Here is a 26,425-nt window from a genome sequence, read left to right as displayed (position 1 = left end):
ATTAACAATCTTATTAAGATAATTCATTTTATTACATCATAAAAATAAGAGCATTATTTCATTTATTGGATCGTGTAATAAGTTCGCTCGTCCCTTAATGCTACATCGTAACGAATGTTATAGAAATAAAAATTTTGGAACTTAAAAAAGAAATTTTGGAACTGTCAGAATAAAAATTTACTCAATCCATCCGAAAAAGAATCAAATTCGTAGAACCTGGTAATAACACGGTTCATTGAAAATTAATGATATGAACAAATATTTAGTTGTTGTAGCTATTGTAGATATTATATAAAGGATTTTTGACGCTTGTTTTAACACTTGTGCGAATGAAATTTACACAAGCTAATACATATTACATTCCTAAAACATATTATATGTTTTCTTCTTCCTTGCTGTAAAGATTCAAGAATTCGCATCTTTATTAGATGAAAAATTCTCTGTAAGAAATATAACTCTATCGACAGTCTGATATTTGCGGTTATATAAAGATGATCGTGGAAGGTACTTTTGATATCTATATTTTTCACTCTTTTGACATGTGATATTTGAAACAGCTTCCGCACGTGACTAGATGAGTTCGAACATACTACTTTCGGAACACCTTTCCCGGCAATAAAAGTATCAAACGAGGTTCACGATTTTTAATAACATGGAATCCAATGAGCCATTGGATCATCTGCAATCTTATGAGGCGGAGAAAGGAGTCGTTACAAATATCAACCAGATCGAGATGCTTCCTGGTGAATGTCGATTGATTTAAAATTTGATAGATGCCTTATATAACTTCCTTACATGAATCTTTAATAATAGTTACTTTAAAATTTGATTTATTCACAATTTACATATATCTCTTCTATGCGATAGAATGTATCGTTCTGCTTTCCTTTATCATTGTTTATAAGTGTCGTTTCTTTACGAATTTTCATTTCATCTTATTCTTCAGGGAAAACTTAACATTAGGATTATACCAATATCTGAGATGTAATACGAATAGGTAAACAACTATTTCATATATCTACTTTATTCATTTTGTAACTTTTAGACCCCCAAAAATGCAGCACTGTAAATTTATTATTATTAGTAATTGTGAAAAAATTTGCATTGCTTTTCTACGTTTACGATGATTGATCAATTCTGGTAAATTCTACTTAATTCGAATATTTATAATTCCGTATTTTATATGGAATATTTTCTTCCAAAAATTGTTATTTCTTCTTTCCTTAATAAAAATCTTAAAATATAGCTAAATTCTACTTAACAAATTTGCTACATATATGTGTAAATTATTTCAAAATTTCTTATCTTAACAAATTTTTTATTTCTTATTTTTCTTGATAGAAATCTTCAAGTATATCCTACAAATTTCATTTAATAAAATTTTCCTCCACATGCTATTCGGTGATTATTTCCATTTAAATATATCTTAATGTCATTAATACTATATTACAAAATTATAATAATTTTACCATAATAATATTAATAAATAAATTCGTAATTCAAGTCGCAACGTAGGTTCCAAGAAATTTCGACGTTTTAATATAGACATATTATGGGCACGAATAACGGAAAACCGTAAATGTTATGTACCAATGATCCTATACCAATAGTCTGATTGAATATGCAAATTATGAAATCATAGCGAATTTTTTTTAAAACATCATGATTACGTGCTTAAGTTAAAAATAATTTCTTACGAGGCTCACACTTTGTTCTCGTTTAACCTGAGCTATAAAGTATGACTCGATCGTCAACTAACCGCGAGATTTCTGAACGAGTCATAAAAGTAGTCGTAACTTCTATTCTTGCGAAGGGAAACGGTAACCATAGGAAGAATTATGAATTATCTGCATAGAAATCGGGATTTGTGTTAGAAAGGGTAATATTGATTCTCTACGCTTTACGATATGATAATAACGAATGGTTTTCAAAAATTTCTAGCCATCCACTGAGCTATAAATCGACATGATATATTTTTCAAACATATGAAATTTTATTATCCATAGAAATGATGAAAATATTAATTGATTCTAGAACGAAGACTCACGAATAGTTCTCAATTATAATGCTGCAAAAGAAATTTCCTTCATGAAGCATTTTTAGAAGTTTTATCGTTTCTTTGGGTAAAAAATAACGAAAATTTCAATTATCGTCGAAAAATATTTAATATTGCTTCTCACGATGATCATATGCTATTAATTATTTCGCTGGCAATCATTGTATTTTATTAAGAAGAAATTAAATATTAAACGAGGAGGAGAATATTGATGATTAAAAATCTCATCCTAAGAGTACAACGATTATAATACGTACTTTGCTTACGTAGTACTTCGTAGAATATTATTTATACTATATAATTTTTCTCTCTTTTATTGCATACAGTAATATAGAAATATTTATTCAATTATCTTATCACACTAACGTAACTTCTATCTCTTGTTTCAGAAGGAGTGCAAACTGATTCTAGTCCAAGTGGAATCGTCCATTACCCAAACAGACATCGTATCTTCGCAATAAAGGTACAGATTCTTTTCTTTTCTATTCTTTTTACCTGCATATTTTGCAATATTTTATATTAACTTTCATTGAGTTCGTAAATATTTTTCTTCAGATTTCAAAATCCCTTTTATAACATAATGTTCTAAAATATTATTAATATTAGTCTACATTATACATATGCATACGCACGTAGAGAAGTTAATCTTCTTATACATTTTTTATAAACAATATTTCTATATTCTCTTTTCGAGATTATCAACTTTTAAAAGCAGAAACAGTGCCCTCCATTAACGCTATTACTAAATCATGCTGCTGATTTGTACACGTAACACAAGTACATGCAAACTTTCACGAGGACTTAAAACTTTTAAAGGACATTGATAATTCATTCCATTGTACAAGGAATACATCCGGTCTCTTGCCTGTCTTATAAACGACTCTTTACTTTCTACTTGTTCTACAACTAATCGCGAACAAACAATGTAACTATGTAGGTAAATTATTTCGAAGATCATCTGCAAGTAAGAAAATGAGAAAAAACGCGAGGAGTAAAAGTTCCTCAGAACTCGTCAACGTCCAGTAAATTATCTCGAAAATTCTTCCACACGTATAATTTTTCAAACTCAATTCCAAAACGCTACATATACTATAAATACCGATTTCTCTTTCTGCAAGTATAACATTTAAGGTCAGAGATCGAGATGGACTATACGAAGAGGATTTTACGTGAAAAAGTTATAAAATGTTTCTAGTTGTTAGTTTAAGATGAAAGTGATACATATGAACAATATTTGTGTTGGTGATAATGAACGAAAGCTTTGAATTGGAGAAAGTTAGGGTTTGGATTTTTCCAAGTTTGATCAACTCGTAGGTGTCAGACTACGACATTATAAACGGGACTGTACATGTTTCTGTGCGAAAATAATTAAAGAAATAGAATTTAGATAGAGATTTGTGTCACTTATTAAAATTTACTTACTTTTGCCTGTCATCTGAATGTGTTGACCTCCTGACCCTTACGATAATTTGCGCTTTAATAAAGTCAACGTTAATTAGTTGAGTTATCAACGGCGAGCTCCCATAAAAAAATTTAATATGCAGAATATCCTGAGTGTACCAAAAGACAAATTGCATAGAATGCGTGTATATTAATAAAAAGAAAAGACAAAAATACAGTACATGACGTGAGAACAATAAAAAAGCTCGTACGAATATGTTCCCTGTTTAAGCTTGTTCCCGAGTTCTTACGAGTTTTATGTTGGAATAATTCTACCGAAAGATGGTAGTAATTGAACTAATTTCACGCACCTATAATAAACAAAATTCAATATTTCACGTCGAACCTTGCATTTTAGCTGTGTAAACGCTTTCGGTCAACGACAAGACGTCTCCAGTCTTTTGTTCGTATAGGAGCAGGTCATTTTGAACACATCTTGTGAACGTATAGAGATACAGTTTTAAAGTTAAAGAAACAAACTTACTATAACTCGAAAGCAAGATCAAATAGGGTTTCGTATGAACTATTTGATTGGTCTCATGCGCAGGATCTGCTGCAGACGTAGTTCCCCGATGCTACGAGACACTGTATATATATACTGAAAGTTATACGTGAAATTTTCTAATTTGAAGTTATTTACTTTTAGAATACTCCATTTTAATTGTAGAATATCCATAAATCTTACTGGCAAATTTTGTCGCGTAAAACAAGAAATAGTTGCAATTAAAACGAAGCAAGCTTAAGTAATCCAACTTAAATCTAATGCAAACTACTCTATTCAGTCAACGATAGGAATTGTAAATTAGAAACTCTATTGCTTAAAAAATTACTTATACAAGAATAAAAGAAGCTGTTAATCATGTTTATAAATCTTGTAAAATCAAGACACCGTTTCTAAACAGAAGTTGTGCCAATTTTCCTCCGGTTTTAACATTATTCGACGATAAAGCTATCGTTAACCCGGATTTAGAAACGCAACGTAATCAATTACCGTGCAATACCGATGCACAGACCTCGATGCATGTATGTATCTCGTCAACCGTGCAAAGAATCATTTTCACGGCTAAGGACGTGAAGAGAAAAAGAAACGATGCAAAGGAGGATAGCAGTCTCGCTTTAGAAACGGAAGGAAATTGAAGAAGTGCTCGAAAAAGATTTTCAACGTCGAGTTGGATTTTAATTAACGAACTGCTGCATAATGAAGCAAGTGATACTAAAACGAGGGCACTGTTGTCGAGAAGCATACTAACTGCAGCTTAATGCACCGCGTGTTTCTTCCCCGCTGACAATTATGCTTCTAATTATCTGCTCACACAGAAGTTTTTATCTGCTGCACGCGGACTAATTTATTTCAATGGATTCATTATTTTCTTGTCATTGAGGAATGTTGTTACAATTGACGATGTTAAGTAGGAAAAGAATGGTTCTGCAATGAATGAAAATATCAAATGTAGAAAAATATTCTCTGCTTTAAATTCAATACTCTATTGCTTTATTTCAAATACGTTATTGAGTATGCTGTATTATGTTGTAACGCGTCTAGGCTAGTGTCATGTAATCCCAACTTTTACAAATAATTAATTAGTTAGATGACAAATGTATTTGTTCTCTGCTGTACTAATAATAATAATAAAAATGGTATTGGTAAACGCATGTGCATAATATTGTTTCCAAATTTTAATATATCGTGTTTCCTTCGTGGAACCATTTTAAAAAATGCGTTTCTATTATTAACAATTAATAAGGAGAACAATTTTCTCAGAATTTACACAAATTTGTCACTGAAAATATTGGAAAGTTATTCTCCAGGCTTGCAGTAGTATGGCCTGTACATGTACGGCCAGTGCTGCGTCGACTAAATAAGTAGAAATGGACATACACTGACATGGTCAGACGTCTGTAATCACTGCGTGTTGCATAGAACTTAAGAATTTAAGAAAGAGTTAACTATCTTTAACGATTCTGTTGATATAATGAAAAATGTCGAGACATTGAATCTGGCTCACAAAGACACACAGAACGAGAATCTAGGAACACAAAATCTTTTTCTACGCTTAAAATACTTTCATGTATCAATATATGAAACTACAAGGTAAAATGAAGATACAAAAAATTTGTTAAATAATTAGATTCCAAAATGAGTGAATTGTACTATAAATTATAAAATTTGGAATATAAAACATACAAAAACTGAGAAGACTACAATATGAAAAAGTAATAGATACAATGAGTATGTAGAATACGAAATAGTAATAGGAAATCAAGAATTTAAGTGGAAAAGCAGTTAAAATGAAGTGGTTTCCGAAGCAAACTATCAGCCTACAGCAAGGTGAGATATATCATGCACGTGCACATTGTATATAATTTGAAATACTCCGATGTTTATCACGACAGCTGTTGCAGAATCGATTAATCAAATAAAGAAGTACACGACACGGGGTTATAAGGTGTAACGTGCGTTATGACGTGTGTAAGAATCTACATTGCAAGAACAATAGGAAATAGATTATCACGTGGATTATTCCGTTATCGATAATGATCGTGATTCACTAATCGCAGTTAGGAAAGCATACATACACCAGAATGCAACAATTCATCGTTAATTTTGAATATCAGTAAATTAAACTACCCCAACCCTCCTCGAATCTGAATCGAATTTAAATAAATATCACAAGTTTAATAAAACCGGAATAAAACCACAATTTTGATACAATTGAAATACGTATCACATCTAAGAAGCTTTTGTAAAATCTACACACCTTTCAAGTTGTGTAGACCTCGTATTTAATACAAGCAAATTTGAAAGTTTTCGAGTCGCGCCACTATCGATACCGAGCAGCGATACGATCCTCCGCTGTCCTAAAAGTTGCTTACAAGATACGATAACCGCAAATTGAAGCTACAAAGGCAAACAATAATAAAAACATCCTGATTGCGCAATTCTCCATAAGAAAATTAAAATAAGTGGCAGGATTCTAATAAAACCAGAATAGATACCACAACTGTAATAAAACGGATATAAACACATCTGCCACTTAATCTCTCGCTTGCTCTTCCAAACCCAACCTATTCCAAGATTTAACTTGAAACCTAACCGCAAGTCCACCTTCGCGCCATCGATCTCCAAGTAGAGAAGCATCGAACGATTTCCTCCTGAACGAAAGAATCGGCGCAACGTTCCTCGAGTAACGTTTTATCCGAAGCAGCGGCTGATTCGACGGCTGGAAACGTTATTCACGTGTCTGTGAAACAATTCTTAGAACAGAACAGACGGGAATCGGCGGCGTCGTTAGGATCAGATTCTATCTGGTACGTGTGCACTGTGTACGCAGCGTCTATCGAATAAGCAGCAAGTATTGTCGAAGAGTACGTTGACCGATCAACCGAGCAGACAGATGGCTGAAGCTCTTCTCGGCAAGTTTATTCCGCGTTAGCAGCGCTCCATCTAATAGGAACGGGCTGGATTTTCTTGGGAACGGTTTCCGTATGCGTTTCGTATCAAGATCGTTCTATAAGCTGAAAGGGGAAGGGGAGAAATTGTGGTAGAAGTCGAGCAAGGAATATTTTTACGCAGAAGTACGCGGAAGACGTGGAATAAATGTTATTTCTTGGAAAGTTTGGTATCACAAGGATCGCGCGTTGCTTCTGCAACGATAATTTAGCAATGAATAATATTAATCAATTATTAGCAAGCTACAGGTTGTAGTCTTCTATTGCAAACATATTTTTTAGAATTTTAGAATTTTCGAAAAACAGGATGATCGGCTGGTTCGAAATTTCTTAAATTTACTTGTAAAACATAAATTATAATGTCGCATCGCAAACGTAAGTTTTGCCATTTTTTTGAAAGAATAGAATGATCAGGCGATTTTGTATTTGTAAAAATTCGAAGGTATAGAAACGCACAAAGCGCATATAATGTGCGAAAATGTTTTTTCAATATTTAGGGAATAAAGTAAACCGTTTAGATTTCATTCGCTTGGTTGTGTTTATGAAAATAAAAAATTGCATAAATATTCGTAGTCTAATTGTTAAGCTTGTTAAGATAAAAATTATTTTCGCCGTAAAGAAAGAACCGAGTAAAAGAAATAAAAAGATATATGTCCATCAAGAAATAAGTAAACGACTCATGGAATAAAATTTGCTTCTTTGAAGTCTAATTTTGAGAAGATCAGATGGTGGAGTTTGTTCAAAGAATATTTCTATGCAGATGCAGTGCAAAATCGAAAGACACAGAACAGATTTCTTATTTCTTTGAAGTTTGGGGTTTTAAAGAATCAGATAGTGAAAGTTTCGTAAGGAATATTTTTGTGCACAGCTAATGTGGAAGAAGAAACGTGGAATTATTATTTCCTTGAAACTTTAATCCTCAGAAAAGTAGGATTGAAAATGTGCCCTTTAATTCGCGTGCCCTTAAATAAAATTTATAATCTGATAGATACATGGGGATAACAAAATTTCATATAATGTTTATAATATGTTTTACTACTTCTGTATGAATCAATTTTGTTAATAAGATAAATAAATATTATAATATATCTTCCTAATTAGTATCACGAAAAATCAGATATATTTTATAAATGCTAATATTAGTTAAACTTCTAATGTTAAGTAGTTTTCAATACAATAATCTAAACAAATATCGATCATTTTCTTGATTTTTATTCTTCGCGAAACACGTTTCACTTTATTTCACTTCACTCTAATTATCGTACTATCCGCGTCGTATATACAGCCCGTATTAAACTTAATTTCTATAAAACTTGAACCGATTAAAAATTTCCAACAAGTTCGATAATATTCTTGACGTTCGCAGAGCTACACTGATCAACTTCAGAAATTGAGAAGTACACGATAATGTTACAAAAACGAAGCTCGACGTTGCTACAGTTTACGGAGAAATAACTAAAACGATCACAAATTATAAAAGCAGAATAGAAGTCCATGGCAAGCAACTGGCTAACAATTTGTATAACCAGCATATCCAGAGAAAACTCTGAACAACTCATCCACCAGATCTGTTAGACCGATAGAGATCACCGCTATGGAGGCTTTCTCAATGGAGAAATCGTCTACATGATATTCCATTTAATAAGTAATATAAAACTTTACCCCACGTCTACGTAGAAAAATTAGAAGGAATTTTAGAATTAAAAACAAACGTTACGAATATTTTTTTTTTTAATTTACCTTACAACTTGTAGCGATACGTCTCATATCTAGTTCATTAAACCAGATCAACAACCTCAGTCTATCGGAAGATCATGTAAACACCGAATTCTGAAGAAAATATAATAAACAGCATCAACATTTATTATATGCAACATTTGTGAATGATTATTCTTACTTATGGAAGAAATTTATTAAACGGACAAGGAGTACGGTCGATCAGTTTGCCTTCTGCGAGGCTCATGTGACAAACCACCTTATAAATTCTACCATAACTTTATCCACACCCTATATACGTAGCAAGAGTCGGTTGAAAAAGAACTGATACCGGAAGATCCTCGATCGTGATTAAACCGTGACCGGACGTTCTCCCTTTTCTTCATTTTTATCTTCGAATTTATTGTCTATCTGAGCTCACGATAATCGTGTGCACGACGTCAGCAAGATCTCGGATCGAGAGTTCAAGTTAACGAGAACATTCGAAGAATGTTTAATCGCATTAACGCAAAACGCGTGGGAATTACGAACCACCTGTCACGGTTCTTCGAACATTTCTCAATCGTAAAAACGCAACGATCGTTCGCGGTCGAGCGAAACAAGTAGAGCAGATGATTCGTCCAGGTAAGAAACGTCCATATAAATACGATTATGATAGTCTCGAGCTCTTGTTACATTCAGGTGAGAACGTTGACTGCTAGTATTGCACATACTAGAAAATTGGAACATACTTTCTTCGATGAGTTTCGAAGATTGACGAGGTCGATGATTTTACCTAATATTTGTCAAGATTTTTCCTTTTTAAGAGAATAGTTGATATTATTTAATATATAAATGTATATAATAATTTTAATTGGAGATTATATTAAATGAATTTAATTGATTCGTAATTATTTCGTACTTGTTTAATTAGTGGTAATTTTTTTTATAGTAAAATTATAAAAATGTAAAATAACAATTGAATAATTTATAGAATGCCTGAAATAATATTCTTTTTTAGCAGATTGAAATTATGATTTGCAATAAACTATCAGAAATCTAATTAAATGACTATCATTATTAACTTAATATCGAATAAATTTGACGACAGCTCTGGCGACAAAAATTTCGCGACCTACTATTTTATCGTCATTTTTATTTACTCATTTCATCTCATTCATAAAATGTTGCATTAGCGCTATTATTTGTGCCATCCTAAACTAACATCACTAACAAATACTAAACCACTAATTTTTCACGATAATTATTTCTAAGTTTCAAATTAAAATATAAAATATAAAAAAATATAAATTCTCATTATTTATATAAACTTTTTCTAAGTTTCCATTTGAAAACATTCAATGTTCATCTTTCAGTCTTAAAACTACCTAAGAGCTTTTCGCTGCCATTCAGGAATACACGTAATCGTTGAGATAATTCATTGTACGATATCAGAACAGCTTTGAAATACAATAGAATCGTTTATGGGTTTACAAATCATGCGGTTCCGCCTTGACTTCGATCGATGGAATCTTTCGATCTTGGATTCCACAGAATATCTGATCCTCGGCATTCCCATGCGCGAATTCAATTATCCGCATCTAATCGTGACTCGCGATATTTAATCAAATTCTCCGGATCACGGCTATCTACAACTTTTGAAAATCGTTTAAGGATAACCAGGATATTTCTAACGTAATCGAATTCCAGGAATTGAGAATGTTATTTCAGATTCTTGTTTTTATTCTTCTCACTCGGTAGAATAATGATAGCAATATCACTGGTGAAATTTCTTTTTCGAAGAAAATAAATTCGGAAAAGAAATAAATAAAGAAAAGAAAAAAAATACGGTTCACTTTGCAAATATTATATATATACGTATATTTACTCTTGTTTATTTAAAAAGTTTTTCCATAGATTACAAAAAGGAATTAACGTTGAAAATCCTTCAATTTCTCTACAATTCTGTTCTAATGGAATCTCTTTCATCGTACAGTACTGTCATATTACTATTAGGTTGTCCGAAAAGTGTCTTTCTTTTCATCTTTTTACATCTTTCATCTTTATACAAACATGAAACCGAATTTATCGAACGTTGTAGTCTTTATTTTGATAGAACAAAATGGTTCATACGATAAAATAATATAAAACGAAAGATGTTATGCATCCATTATTTCCTTATAAAACGAAAGAAACTTTTCGGTCGACCTAATATATTACACTAATCTTCTGTTATACTTACAAGATATACAGATAGTCAAACGAACAGAAAATTTTAAAACTGAATCATCTTTCGCGATTTTCTTTTCTCTCAGAATTATTAAAAACATATTATTTTGCTATTTATTATCTCACCTCTATTTTTGTATTTCCGTTTCCCGTTTTACAAACCAAACTTAGCAACGTTATTTTAAAATACACATACAATATATCTCTCTTTTTACAAATTTTTCTATCCAGAGCCGAAAACTTCTCATATTCTATTTACTCGAAGGAAAAGCTTCAAATGTTTTATTTGTACCATAAAAACTTAAATTACTGTTGAAAAAGAACAATTATGCGAATAGTCTTAATAACAAATATTGTAACAAGCACATTATCACAGTAGACGAGAGAGATGGACAAATAAGTAACGTAAAAATAATCGAACGGTATCAAGGCGACCAGTTCCATCGGCGTCTAGCATCGCCAATGATGAGAATCGGACCAGAATGCGGTGGCTTTGCAGGATGCGGGCGACAAAATGAGCAAGAAACGAAGTCACGATGGTGGTCGATGGAAAAACAGTGAAAACCAAGTGATTCGTGTCGTTGTCCGTTAGCAGTTGACCTTGTTGCCGGTCCACCCGTTACATATGTAACACACGCACACCTGAGAAACGGTAAAACGCTCGATCTGGCTCGACACAGACCCGCATTGTCCGTCGAACGAAGGAACTGGAACAATGGCGAAAACTCAGCCAATGAATTCCATCGAGTGTCAATGTCTCCTAGGCCAGTTGATTGAATTTTAACCGGCCAATTGGCTCCTGATCAATTGGACACCAAAGGAAGGACACTTAGGCGAAGTACGTCGAGTGTTTCTGGCAGTAAACTAGATTTGATTTTATACTCTGTGTGTTTTTCCCAAATGCTAACGTAATAACGTGAAATACGATAAAATAAAATTGAGCATGCAGATAGTTTTAGATTGTGCAGGAATTAATCATGAAAATTGTCCGAGATAAAATTCTCAGAATGTATAATTATTACAGATATTATTATTGAAAATATCTTTCTTCGTCGTTGTCTTCTTTTTTGGTTTTGTAATCGCGTTATGAAAGAGCGTATAATAAATACGAAATACGAAAAGTGAGAAATGGAACTGGAGACAGACGTAGTTTTTATAAGACGAAAGGATAAATCATGAGAATTGTCAGAGACAGAATTTGTATATCGTAAATGAAAATATTTCTTTAGATATCGAATAATAATTAAGAAGCACAATAATTAGAAATATTATAATGTTAATTATATTTGGCAAGTCTGTATGCAAAATATACAACGTGTGTACGTAGACTTTCGTGACTGACTGTATATGTGTAAATGGAAGATCCGTTTAGAAATATTTCAATGGCTGTTGCTCGACACACGATTCACGATCGTACGGTTATTTAAAAAAAAAATACACAGAGATTTAACATTGTACAGAATAGACGAAGTAGTCTGTACAAAGTAGGCTTACAAGAAGCGAAAAATAACACGCGCGGGCATTACAGTGGTCAGGATGCGTGAAACCGCGAAATACATTGCTGCTTTTCAGCCTAATCGTTAATCGCTTAAATACGTCGACCGTGAACGATACTCTGAATTCATGGCATAACTGTTGGATATCCAAGTTTATGATGCGACGTTGCTGGATTTCGATGAATTTTTAATTGTAATGTGAACTAAACGTATTAATAGAAAAATTAACCATTCCATGCAATTTAATGTTTTACGTTACTAATTATAAGATACGTATGATGCAAATTACCGATATGTAGAATGCAAATTAGCAACACGTAGAATGCTAATTACTGATATCTCAAGTAGTTAAATTACGAATTTCCGATTACAAAAGAGGCACGTAATTAAATTATAACAGAACATTTTTCCTTAACTGCGGTCTTTTCTTTGTTTCGTCTTCCCGTTCGTATTCGCTCGATTATCTTCTTTTCACATTTTTCGATACTTACGACGCTTCATTTATGAAAAGCATGGAATATACGAGAATCTATTGGGTTGGCAACTAAGTGATTACGGATTTTGTCATTAGGTGGTATTGACAAAATCCGCATTCATTTAGTTGTCTTCTTAATGCGAGAATTGATTGTAAATGTTAATAAATAAATAAATAAAAAAAAATAATTTAGTTGTCAACTCAATAGTAGAGTTTTAATGTATCGAATACTAGAACTAAATATTTAGCGAAATCTATGGAAACGTGATGTTAGTTTCGAGTCAGGCAAATTCAAGAGGAACAGCAGCATTAAAATTATTTCACATTCATATTTTAATCCTTAGTTTTAATATCTTATCTGGAAACTTTCTTCCTGACTATAGTTTTATTAAATCTGCAAAAATGATTTCACTGACTATATTAATTTGCTTATTTACTGGACAGATATTGTTGTTTGTTTATTAGATATTTTTAGAATTGATCGGAATTTGTATTTCATTCGCCACTGTGTTATTGTAAGATCATGTTCGTTGTTTTCTCATCTGGCATTGGAAGATATAACATGAAGAGGATATTAAGAGAGAAGATAAGGATCGATAAAACTGCAAACTCGGTCTATCGGAATTTCAATCAGGTTGCAATATTCATGTAAAATGAAGAAAATATTCATCAAAGCAAAATTCATTTAAGATATAGAGTGTGAAGGAAAAAGCATCGAATGTTTTCAAACGGCAGTTTCTCAATTCTGTTATTCTTATAAATAGCGAATCAAAGAAACGTGAAACTCCGATAATTATTTTATAAAAGAGATTGCAAAATATGTATGTCCCAGTGAAAAACTTTACATTCCACCGACTGTTTCCGCCATGACTATATATCGTACGATTATATAGATCGATTCATCGGAAAGTTAATTATCTTTAACAAGAAACCTTGCATTAATAATTTAAGAACAAAAGAAAGAGGATCCGCGTTCATGAAAATTTCACCTTGAATTTTTTAAGCTTTCATCCTATGCTTTTCCTGCACTCAAATTTCTATTTTAGTAAATAAAATCTATATTGATAATCTAATTTAAAACAAATTTCAACTCTAATCTCTCAATAAATTTTAGATAACGTTCCATCTATACTTTCTACATATTCGCTTACAGTAACGTAGAAACTTTCCTGGATAAAGATTTTATTTGGCTCGATCTTTAAAAAAAAATAGCAATTTGCATTATATCTATATTAGACTCGAATCTAAAAAGGTGAAAATAATATCGTCGTTTATCGGAATATTTAAACACATTGATTTAACAAAAATCAATGTGCGTTCAAGTTGTCCTTTCTTTTTATTTTTCACTTTACGTTTAATTTTCCACTGCTATTGTATATCGTTTCTTTCTAATAAAACAAAAATAAATAACATCATTACATCATTAAACCAAACAAAGGGCCCACATGTTCGTATCAAACAATTACCAAGCGGAAGCTAAAGAAAAGCAAACACACGAGCCCCGATAAAAAGAACCAATAGAATCCAGTCGAAGACCCCAACACCCAGTGTCAAGTGACTAAATACTCATGACTCGACATTATTATAGTAACTCGCTCTTCCGCTCTGCGCTTGAAATAAAAATAAAAGAAAGAAAAAAAAAAAGACTAGAAAGGACAAGAGAAACATGGTTATATTATTATATACAAGGTTGCAATTATTAAAAGAAAGTAGTGGAGGTAAATACGAGATTCTCAATGTTGGTCGTTAGAAAGATAATCACGAGACAAATTATGTAATCATCATAAATTATGCAAATATGGTCGATAGTGGGAAGCATAATTCGTAAAGAATTGACGTATGTATGTGTGGGTCCTCGAGTTTCGATTGTGTTTTTAATAGCGCATTGTCCTTTGTTCCAACGTTTCGTGAACATTGTTCGTATCTTCGTGTAGTAGAGGCGAAACAATTTTAGCTTCGATATTATATTAATCCTGAAGATCTATCGTGGGTGAAACTTCACCTCGTGCGAATTTTATTTTAATAACGAAACCCTAACTCTCCCGTGACTTTTCTACTTCTTATTCGATATTGAATAATAATTTGGGATGAAATTTAGCGGGAAAAAATTTTTAAGAATAGTATTCGTTCAACTTTATCGATATCCAAACAGTTTCTGTTTTAGATCTGCTCTGAAGAAGCGGACAATGTTCACGAAACGTCGGAAGAGAGCGCAACGTGCTATTAAAATGAGAATCCCGAGGATCCAACAATATTCTTTTTTATTATTATTTAATTTGTACTTTACAATTTGTCCGGCTAGACATTTGGTAAATTTTTCCAACTTAAAATCCAAAAATATGTCGTGTAATAATCATCGTGAAAGTTTAAAATGTAAAGTTCAGGAAGACTCGGAGGAGGAAAAACGTCAGGAAGAAAAGGATCAGGGAATCCGTAAACGAGGAAGAAGCATGCAAACGCATGTATCTACTAATAATGTAATGATGTAATGTATTCGTGGCATAATGCCAAGTCACGAGGACAGGAAAAGAAAGACGAGCCCGATGCTATTACGTCTTCTATACAACGTGTGACAGGAGTTATGTGTAGGTACATAATCGTTGAGTGGTAGTTTGTTTGCCACTTTCTTGAGATTCGAATGAAAAGAAGGATCAAGTGCCTTGCTGTGTGCAGCCTGGCACATACAGGATGGTTGATAACTGGTGGTACAAGTGGAAAGGGGGTGAATCTACGCGAAAAAAGAAGTCGAAAATATAGAATAAAAATTTTTTTTTAATTTTTTCTTTTTTTTTAATTTTTCCATTGAGACAACGATATATAGTGAGCATAACGTACCGCACGCGTACCGAGCGAAAATTCAAAGTCGATTTTCTCGAAAACAAAGCCTCAAACGAAAAATTTTTATTCTATATTTTCGACTTCTTTTTTCGCGTAGAATCACCCCGTTTCCGCTTGTACCACCAGTTACCAACCACCCTGTATATTTGAGCAGCTTATGGAGAAAAGAGAATTCAAGTCGTAAATAATTTTATGAACTGCATCAGTTTTCTGAAATTTATGTACAAGTTTACTTTATACGTTTACGAGCTTTATTCATAATAAATGATAAAAAGTATTCAGAATGAAATAAATACAAAATAGACATAGCAGAAAATATGTAACTGAAATATATTACGATCGTAGAAGCTATATGTTAAATATTTTGTTCGTTAAAAATTTCTATTGAAAACTATAGCCGCGTTGTACGCGTGAAAACGAAATGAAAAGGCAATGAAACATGGTACAATAGAAAAATTTATTCCACGATAATTGGAATCGATTAATCTGTGATTCGAATCTTCCCCGCTATTGTCACAGAAAATCATACGGCACCACAGTAGAAACCATGCTAAGTTTCTGATTTTAACGTCGTCTTTCGATGGATCGACGAAATATTTTAACACGATACAGATGAAAAGACGAACTTGTTGGGCTAAAAGACCTAAACCTTCTAAAACCTTCTAAACTAAACTAAATAATAAACCTTCGGAACTAAAAGTAGACAATAAATCTAAGGTATCAATATTTCTTCTGTGGTATGGAATATTTCAATATTTCCCATCTTTTAAAAAATGGTCACGTCGAAATATTAATATGTTTGCTATAACACAGTGCATTACAATTACAGGTCACGTCTAGAGTGACATCACAACATCTAGAAGTGACCATATACTGTTAGGTCGTCCGAAAAGTTTCTTTCATTTTATAAGGAAATAATGAATGCACAACATTTTTCGTTGTATATTATTTTATCGAATTACGTATGATCCATTTCGTTCCATCAAGATAAATATCACGACATTTGATAGATTAGGTTTCATGTTTGTATAAGGATGCATCGTTGTAAAAGACGTGCCTGTAAAAGAAAGACACTTTCAGGACAACCTAATACAAGCAATTACAAGTGCAATTAGCGGTAGAAGTTATTAGCATTCGTTTGATTTATCCTGTTTGTATGCGATACCTGAATAAACGTAGAGTTACTGCATCCGTGAGATAAAATAAAATAACTAGCGAGCAAACGAGAAATTGCAGTTATCGTTCGAAGAAAGCATCCTCTTAAAAGGCTCGAGCAAATTTCGAAGCAATAAGCAATCGAAGGCTCGTCGAGTAGTTTCCACAAGGCTGAATTCTACATTAACGATAAATTTGCGGAAGCGCTGGTCCGATGTTTTTCTGATCGACCTGATCATGTCGAGTGAATGCTCAACCGAACGTAACAGAAGAAAAGGAAGAGGATACGAGAGACAAAGGTTGGAAAAATAGCCATTCTGATAACGAAAAAATGAAACTGAAATGAGGAAAATCAAAATGTAAACTCGATATCCTCCGTTAAGGATTATTATCGTCAGTGTCAAATGAAATTACCTGCAATTGTGATCATCCTGCCAAAAACGAAAAAACAGATATAGAACGTTGGAAATGGAAATCAGTGTTCCTCCGTCTTGTTCAAGTGTATTTATAATTCAACGTTTTATAGTAAAAAGAGAAATAATTAAAAATTGAAGAATCAAGCTTTGCCTTAATTTCCGATTATTTGTCTAATTTTTTTCTATACTTTTCCTATAAAAAAAAAAAATTCCGACTTATTATATTTATTTCTAACTAACGATTATCGCTAATAATTCCGCGATATTGTGTAATAATTATAAGTCTGTGCATAAAACTGCTCGTTTTGCAAAGATTTCAAAGCCACGAAAGCTCCATAAAAGTCGAGATCGAATGCAATCGAAATTACGCATTTTGAAGAAAAGAATCGGAAAGACTCGAATCAGTCGTATAACGCAAGTTGACAATGAAAATTAATAGCGATTCATTCACTTCTTGGCATGCAAACTTTTAAACTATCTTTAATCCTTTTCTCTTGTTATGTACTTTCATTTCCCATCGAGTACCAGATTTTAAACGTGTATTTTCAAGGTTCGGAAAAAATTGAGTAGCATCTACGTTCCTCGCGCGCTCAATTATCTAATATCTTTCTTTGATCGTTTGTACTGACCGCTGAAACTACCCAGAAGACGAGGTGAAACAAGGCAGTAATTACTCGTTGCACGTATATCCTAGAATGACTTGCCGATATTACAAATAGTTGTTCAACGAAAGGGAATGGGATAACTCTCCCACTGGATAGAAAATGAAGATTCCAGACGAAAGAGAGAAACCTATGATTAACGTCGTGACAACTACCTTCTGCTTAATACTTGCATGCACCAACAAGATCATAACTAAAATTGACATAAATTGAGAAGAAGCGAAATGTTTTACGTTTCATTCTGTGTATAGAATAAATTAATTTTTATCATAGAAAATATAATTGTGATTTTTGTTCGTTTCTTTCGTTTCTTTTTAATGTAACAAAATTAGATACGATTGAAATATTCGAATATTATTATCATTGATCATTTTATAATTAATTTGTTTTCTACATTAATTTATTTGTATTTATGGCTTGTAATTCGTTGTATTGGGTAACATAACGTAACAAACAAATATAATTATTGCTTTTTATTATCGTCGTTTGACTGAATTACATTTGATAAAAAGCATGACATACTTAGGAGCTTTGTAATTATAATTAACTACAGTTTAAATTAATACGTCGGGAAAATGGAAAGAAAAATTTTATTTCTAGCGGAGAAAAAGCGAAAGACAAAATAAATAGCGTAAATAAGGAAATTAGAAAGGGAACAATGGAATGAAAATCTTAAGATACTTTGCCTGGTTTCAGTACAAAGAAACTGAAGTGTTGGACATTGACGCACTCAACAACACAAAAAGAGCGGACCGGAGCGTCCTGTTCTTCAATCGTGTACCGAAAGTGGGCTCTCAAACCTTCATGGAACTCTTGAGAAGGCTGTCCATGAGGAATGGCTTTTCCTTCAACAGAGATCGTGTGCAAAGAGTCGAAACAATTCGTCTTGCGCCTATCGAACAGGTACCTAACAAAATTTATGAAATACTGTTACATTTTTAATATTTATTTCTACATTTATTAATATTTCTTTAAAAAATAGAGATGCGCAAACGATGAAAATCCTGAACCTTTACAATTTACAAAAATTAAAGATTATACATAAGTATACATGTGTATATAAGTATATATAATCTTTAATTTTTGTAAAATGTAAAAGTTCAGGGTTTTTACCAAGATCGTGTTAAGCAAGAAAATAAAATAAAAAATTATACTTTTATACGATTAATTGCCTGTTTGTTTTAGCTACAACTCGCCAGGATGGTCAGCAGCTATTCAGAACCATCTGTCTATATAAAACACGTGTGTTTCACAAACTTCACAGAGTAAGTATTTCAACATTAAATAATCTCCAATTACTTTAAAATTCTATCAGTTCTTCCCTATACTACTCTATACATCCTGAGATAAAAACTGTGTAAATTTTACTGAATTTTAGAGAATTAAATTCTAAAAGAAAATACACGACGCTAGTATAGATTTTTCCTATTTATCGACGTTCTATCGATCAAGATTCTACTATACTTCTATCATCGTTGTAAAAATGTATGAAACCGTGAAAGAGCCAAAGAGGAATAAACCAGAATAATCGAATTCCGCTACAAATCCCTTTATCCGCCATTCTTACCGACAACCCGTGATAGATGATGATACATAAATAAACGTGAAATAAAGATGAAAAACGGATTTCCTGGAAGAGTAAAAGTCAGATAGCCGGAGGTAACGTAAGCTAAATTCCCACGAGATGTCTAACGTGGAACGTTTTTCCGTTTAGATTCAACCTGCCACAGCCAATTTACATCAACATAGTCCGGGATCCTGTTGAGAGAGTGATATCCTGGTACTATTACGTGCGAGCACCTTGGTATTACGTCGAGAGAAAGCAAATATTTCCAGACCTACCACTGCCGGATCCGAACTGGCTGAAGAAGGACTTCGAGTCCTGTGTACTTAAGGCGGACCGTGAATGTAGATACCTCGAGGGTGAAATTCACGAGGGAATCGGCGATCATCGCAGGCAAACGCTTTTCTTCTGCGGTCACAGCGAGAAATGCACGTAGGTCCCTTTAAATTGTACCTTGGGATTACCTTTGTGCATATCTTCCTTCGCTATGCGAATAAATAGAAGGAAGAAATTACGTTTAAACGCTTTGCTCGATGGATTTTCCTCTGAAACGAGTAACTTTGAAGGTACTCGTTGATTTGTTTGACTGAAGCAAATTGTGGCGTATGAGAGATTCGATTATTAGGTTGGTGCAGATGAGTAAGATTTCTTGAGCTACATATCATGCGTTAAAAATCGTTGGTCGAAGAATCGTGAATTAAGTTATAAGTTATATATAGTAGAGTTTATAGAGCTTGTAGAATTTAAAAATTTGTCACGTATATAGTATATAGTGTATACTGTAGTGTATAGTGGTCAAGAGTGCGTATACATCTTGAGGATACGAAATTTATTCAAAAATTCGTACATATTAGGTTGCCCGAAAAGTGTCTTTCTTTTACAGACACGTCTTTTACAACAATGTATCTTTATACAAATATGAAACCTAATCTGTCGAACGTTGTGATCTTTATTTTGATAGAACAAAATGGATCATACGTAATTCGATAAAATAATATAAAATGAAAAATGTTGTACATCCATTATTTCCTTATAAAACGAAGGAAACTTTTCGGACGACCTAATACATATATGCGAATGTACATTATCATATATACATATCGCATAAATTAAAAATTGATTGAAAAGACAAGTAGAATACAAATTGATAGCTATCAAAATTCTGTGATTCTCAAAGACGACAATATTGTTGCGTATTCGTTTGCTTCTAAGACTGTAACAAAGAAATCAAGCTAAAAATTCCTTCGACGAGTTTTTCAAGAGATTCTTCCAACGAGTTTTTCAAGAGATTCTTTCGGCGAGTTTTTCAAAAGATTCTTCCAACCTAGAATACATTGTGCATTATTCACACCTTGTTCGCGCCATTCGTTTGATTCTATGTTTTTACCTTTTGTCACACCATACTTCAAGCACCTGTCATACTCATCAATTGTCGTTTGTTCGAAGCCCGTTCAACACAGTGGGCGCACTGGAACGAGCGAAGATGGCAGTGGAGAAACACTATGCGGTCGTCGGAGTGCTCGAGGACGTAAATACCACTCTCACGGTATTGGAAAATTATATACCCCGATTTTTCCGAGGCGCCACTGACGTCTACTACGGTAATTCTTTTGTTCTCTTATTTGCATGTAACTGTAAATCCTTCGCCAACCAACGATAACTATGAAACAAATATTTTACACCGCTACAAAGCAATCATACAGGGAAGAATACCTCGTTATAATTAACTTTTAATTAACAATCGATGGTTGCGATAGAACAATCTCGTATTGAAAAAATATTTCGTTCTGATTATTTTCTAGCTAACGATCGACAGTTATATAGGATTAAGTATAACGTGGAGATGAAAACGTTGTTTTGCTTGAATATACGTGACATTTTCGGTCAAAAGATGAGCTTAACTTTACTGTCGTGTCGAGTTTGGCAAAAACAACCAATCAAGCCCGCACTCCTTTCAGAGAACTTCTTTCCATTTGCGCAAATTTAGTATGTTGATAGATTCTCAAGTATCAGATGCTGATCGATTCGTAGTAATAATACATGAATTTCACCAAAATGTAAAATGTAAAAATTAATAATGAATTATTCATGGGAAGCAACAGTAGCTGCTCATCCATTAGCTACGTATTTGGATTGCAAAATATTTGGCTGGAATGACGCTTTTTAGAGGTTTCTCAGGTCGCTGAAACCAAAAATAAGACGGGAAAAATTTCGGTTGTGAAAAAATTTGTTGTTATGCGACGTCCTCGTACGATTTTGATGACATTTTTTAAAAATTTGCTGCTTCTAAGTTGCTCTATGGCTTACTGTGTATGCATTTGAATCCCGAGTATTGGATTAGGTTCGGGTTATTTTCTATATTTTGGCTGCCGTGAGACGGTAAGCGTTAAAATTAGCATTTAGAGCATTGGCATTGGCTATACCAACTGTCGTCGCTTACATCATTTGTTTTGCCACTTACCGCTTTGCACGATTATGGTCTTACGCGGATTTTTACAGTTTTTTGTGGGCCAGATATTCGTAACAGCGAATTTTCAAAATGCTCCTCGTTTTCGGCTCTATCGAACTAAAATACCTCCAAAAAGATGCGTTCAGCTAAAAAAATTTCGCATACTGTTCTTTAACATCTCTAAGATACAGATCAGAAAAGGAAGTTTCTTCCAAACTGATAAAAAAAATCGTCTACGTTAATTCAGGTACTGATATTTAACAAATTTTGATGAAACTCAGTAGATTTATCGATGAATTCCTCCTTGATTTTGAACGTAACGCGAAGCAATTAAAGTTTATTATTTAATGATTTTATAAGAAGATGATGAGTATTGCTTCTGGACATTTCTCATTCATTTATATATTTTGCTAATATTCGTGTGCTGTTGTCAACAAAAACTGGTTAAACTGCGTGTGTATAATTATGAAAAATATTTTATGTTCGTATTACAATGAAACACGATGACTGAGAAAATTTTCTCTTTCAGATGAGGTGAACGCGTTCACGAGGATCAATCGAAACTTCTTCAAGCCACCAGTCAGCGAAGAAGTAAAGGACATAGTGCGAAGCAATTTCACCAGGGAAATCGAATTCTATCAGTTCTGCAAGCAACGACTATACAAACAGCTGAGGGCATTGAAGTTGACCAAAACCACGCCTCTGTACGAAAGCAATAGCTTGTAACTATTTGCAATGTGTTTATTCGATCCGTGAAAGTATCGAGTAACTCGTCGAATTTTCTTTTAACTACGTGAGAATTTTCCTTCGAGGAAGTCGATAAAGAGCGAAGTATCGAGAACATCAGGAACGTTTGATAATTTGTCGAATTTTCTTTTGATAATGGGGAATAGAATCGAAGAATTCTTACGGATGTCGAAAGTATGTAATTCGTCGAAAAGAATGTTCGTTGGAGAATGTTGAAAATGACAAATAATTCGTGAAAAAGATTGAGAGCGTTATGAATGATAAACGATTCGTCGAGATGGTTTAGGAAGTTCAAAATGATAAATAACTTGTCGAGAAAGATTGAGAACACTGAAAACGAGAAATAATTTGGTCGAATTATCGTTTGATAGACATCGATGCAGGAAGAATCTCAAAGATGTTCGAGTTGGCCTCGAAATTTTGGTGATGTTGGCGACAAACGTATGTCGAGTAATAGGCGCTAACGATTAGACGCAGATGTAGATGTTTGTCAGGGAAGCCACTTGCGCATGGAAGCGACGTTAAAAGAGAAATCGAAGGAAAAAGAGAAATTAGAATCATTGCCTTTAGGAGAGGATCGTGGCAGATTCTCTTGATTTAATATCTTTAAATATATTAATAAATCGGTCAGCGTGATGGATCGTAACGAACGATTGTTCCAGTAAGCAATATCTTATGTGATTCACGGCAGTGAGTGCTTTCAATTCAGGACGCTTCGATCGAGTGCCTAGTTTTTTATTTTGTGATCGTTTTCCCTGTATAATCGCGTAGCTTAAGATAAACGGTGATATAATCGCTGAACTTAATTATACGAACGAGAGAGCAAGTACTTACGAGACGAGGCATTAAGAAATATTTATTTAAATATTTAAATATTTAAATAATTGATGGGATGTTATCGGTTATTGCGTAAAGAAAAAGATGCAACGAGTGTTTCTGAACGCGCGACATCATGGCGCTATTTAGATCGCTTCTTTCGTTGATAATCCATGGAAGAATGTTGTAAAGACTGATGAGGAAGACAAGAAGAGAGAGAGAGGGAGAGAGATTGCTTTTTATCGAAGGATACTTAATTATTTGCAACGACAGAAGCACACAGGGTAACCATTAGAGTATTGCTTTCCAGACGACATAGCCGTTTTTTAATGTCGACTTAAGCCGTTTTTTAATGTCCACTGTTTTCCTTCCTTTTTTTCGTAATAAACAGCTGCCATTTTCGAACAACGTGATTTCTTTTCTTTCTTCTCCACCTGAATTCTACTCGACACATTGGTTGCTGCTAAAATATAGTGATCTCTTTTCCAACAAATGTATAGCTTTTTGAAATGAAAAACATCTCTAGTTTAAGCAAGTTCAATATCATTGTTTTGTATGCCTTTCTGGCTGTAAATTATTTTGTTAGGACGCGTGAAAATGAAAGAGCAACAGTTACGTCATGAACGTTACTTAAAGTCTGACAATTAAATTTTAAATAAGAAAATTACAGTTAAGTATTTAGATAATTAAATTGACGTAATTGCGCCAGTAGCGACGAATGTGTTAAATGTGTAAAAAGGATTAAAAATTAACTTTAGGTGTCTTTCGTTGATATGAAGAACAATGTGGAACATCAGAAGTTTTCCTCTCGTGTAAAGATATTGTTATATCATTCTTATCGACAAGAGAAACATAAAATTACTATAAGAATTCTTTTTTCTCAATCTATAACGATATCCATCTATTCTTACTATAACGAAAGAATGTGATACAAATGAAATTTCTGTCTGCTTCTATATGAACGTTTACTATACATATACACTCTGCGACAAAATTACAAGGCATTTATTATTTATTTAGAAAAAGAGATTTTAATGGATAATATCATATAAATACATAATTTTGTAGAATCACCAAAGTACAACGATTGAACTACTTCAGTAAATAGATATATTGCGATAAAAATATTTGTAATAATTCCAATTTAAATAGAGATTATTTACAATTGCAGATTTCTCAATGAAAAACAGTGCGACGAAACTATAAGACACGGAATACTTTTTTGCAAAATAAATGGAAATTTATATTTACTTATTAATAGCGTGTAGTACCATTTTTGTTTCTCGTAACTTTTCACAATCTTCAGATCCGGCGATCTAGCGAGCCATGATGATACTTCAATATCTTCTGTTTCCAAATTTAGCGTACTTTGCTTGAATCGTCGTGATTTGAAAAATAAAATTTTCTACAGCCATTTGACAGGCATATTCGATTAACAGTTCTTGGATTGTTTGAAATATATTTTACTGCTCATTTTATTAGAAACAAACTTGATATTGCTCTTACCAGTGTAACTTATAGCTATCCACACCATAATACCTCCTCCATCAATTTGTCTTTCCTGTCCAATAAGATTTTGTTTTCTCACCCAGCAGAATGTTTTTTCAAGTACATACAGTTTCTTATTTCTTTTAGATAGTTACGTATAGCACAGCGGCTCCTTTTTAATATGCGCGCTGCTTCTGCCGATGAAACCATCCTTTTCTTTTCCTTTTTTTTTCTTTTTCTTACGAGTTACCAATTAGTTTGCTTCTACGAGGCATTTTACAATCAGAGTGTACTTAATACGAGAAATAACAATCGCCATAAGATAGCACGTTCAACAATATGAAACCAATTACCGCAGTGAAAATCACACGAATCACTTTGTATTACGTTCTGAGCCCGTTAGCAAACAACAATCATCTTACAATTTTGTCTCGGAGAACACAACATGTTTACGTGCATTGTCTGAATTCTTGGAATTATAGACTTCGGTATTTCTGTATATAGAACTGAACAGTATGCTTCCATACGTATAAAGCAAACAATAACACTACGAATGAAGGAGGAAGAAATCAACGAGTTCTAACGACGAGCCAAGTATAATCTCCCTTGATTCTCGTGTCCTTGCTTATAATGTTACTTTTACTTCGACATAATTATAAGCGCAAAAGAATAGAAGATTAACAATCTAATTGGATTTTCAGCAGTTGCGAGATTACAAAGTTAAAAGAAATATTTCTTAATTATTCTAATTATTTGTTTACCCTTTTCTTTGTTACCTTAGTATTCCCTTTATCTATCACAGCATTTTTATAGCTATCGTAGTATCTGTCATAACAGGAACACTGCTGCTTGATCGTCGTTCCAAGGATATTTTATTTTTAAAATACAGAGATCATTCATTCATCGTATGACTGTTATTGCTTGAAATAAATAGAACATCGTAGTAGAAGTTTGTTTACTCACTTAGTTTGGATAAGTTGGTAATTAATATCAGTACTTATGATTAATATAATTCAGATTAACATAATGATGATAAAAAAGATTGTGTGAAAGGTGAATGATCGAACAAGTAACAAACATAGAATAGAATAAACCGATTTTTACTAGTTCCACAAAATCTTCTTCTGGCACGTAGTCTTTGTATCGCACGTTCTTTAAAAATTAGAGAAGATATTGGTATCGTCTGCAAAAGTCGACAATAATATATAATTAATTTAATCGTTTGTCGAACAATATCGTGTGTCCAGCTATAACTTCGTGACAAAACATTTGTGGATTTTATTTATAAACCAACGGGTCTATAGCAAATAATTGATTGCTTTAATAAGCGTAACGCAATCGACGATAATTGTGTCAGGCCAGATTACGACTGTAACTAAAATTCACTGGAAAACATATCGAATTCGCCACCAACAACGTTCGTGCCGTGTATTACGAATATAGATTAAG

At 33.1% G+C, this 26,425-nt stretch overlaps 1 protein-coding gene across 4 annotated transcripts in view; it reads left to right on the top strand.

Moving 5' to 3' along the window:
* The window catches only part of LOC117211258 (heparan sulfate 2-O-sulfotransferase pipe), a 117,043-nt gene extending 93,147 nt beyond the window's left edge, over positions 1-23,896 (top strand). For 3 of the 4 annotated variants that reach the window (XM_033454950.1, XM_033454949.1, XM_033454946.1), the window contains 6 exons: positions 2,446-2,519; positions 18,609-18,815; positions 19,098-19,177; positions 19,627-19,908; positions 20,923-21,077; positions 22,455-23,896. In XM_033454950.1, the coding sequence (XP_033310841.1) occupies positions 2,446-2,519; positions 18,609-18,815; positions 19,098-19,177; positions 19,627-19,908; positions 20,923-21,077; positions 22,455-22,651 (995 nt within the window). In that variant the 3' untranslated portion in view covers positions 22,652-23,896. The remainder of the gene's footprint in view (positions 1-2,445; positions 2,520-18,608; positions 18,816-19,097; positions 19,178-19,626; positions 19,909-20,922; positions 21,078-22,454) is intronic. The other variant, XM_033454947.1, reaches the window with a different exon arrangement.
* Positions 23,897-26,425: the final 2,529 nt, after the last annotated feature.

Source organism: Bombus bifarius, unplaced genomic scaffold (genome assembly GCF_011952205.1).
Source record: "Bombus bifarius isolate JDL3187 unplaced genomic scaffold, Bbif_JDL3187 scf7180000008225, whole genome shotgun sequence".
Classification (NCBI taxonomy): domain Eukaryota; kingdom Metazoa; phylum Arthropoda; class Insecta; order Hymenoptera; family Apidae; genus Bombus; species Bombus bifarius.
This window is presented reverse-complemented; position numbering and strand designations above follow the sequence as displayed.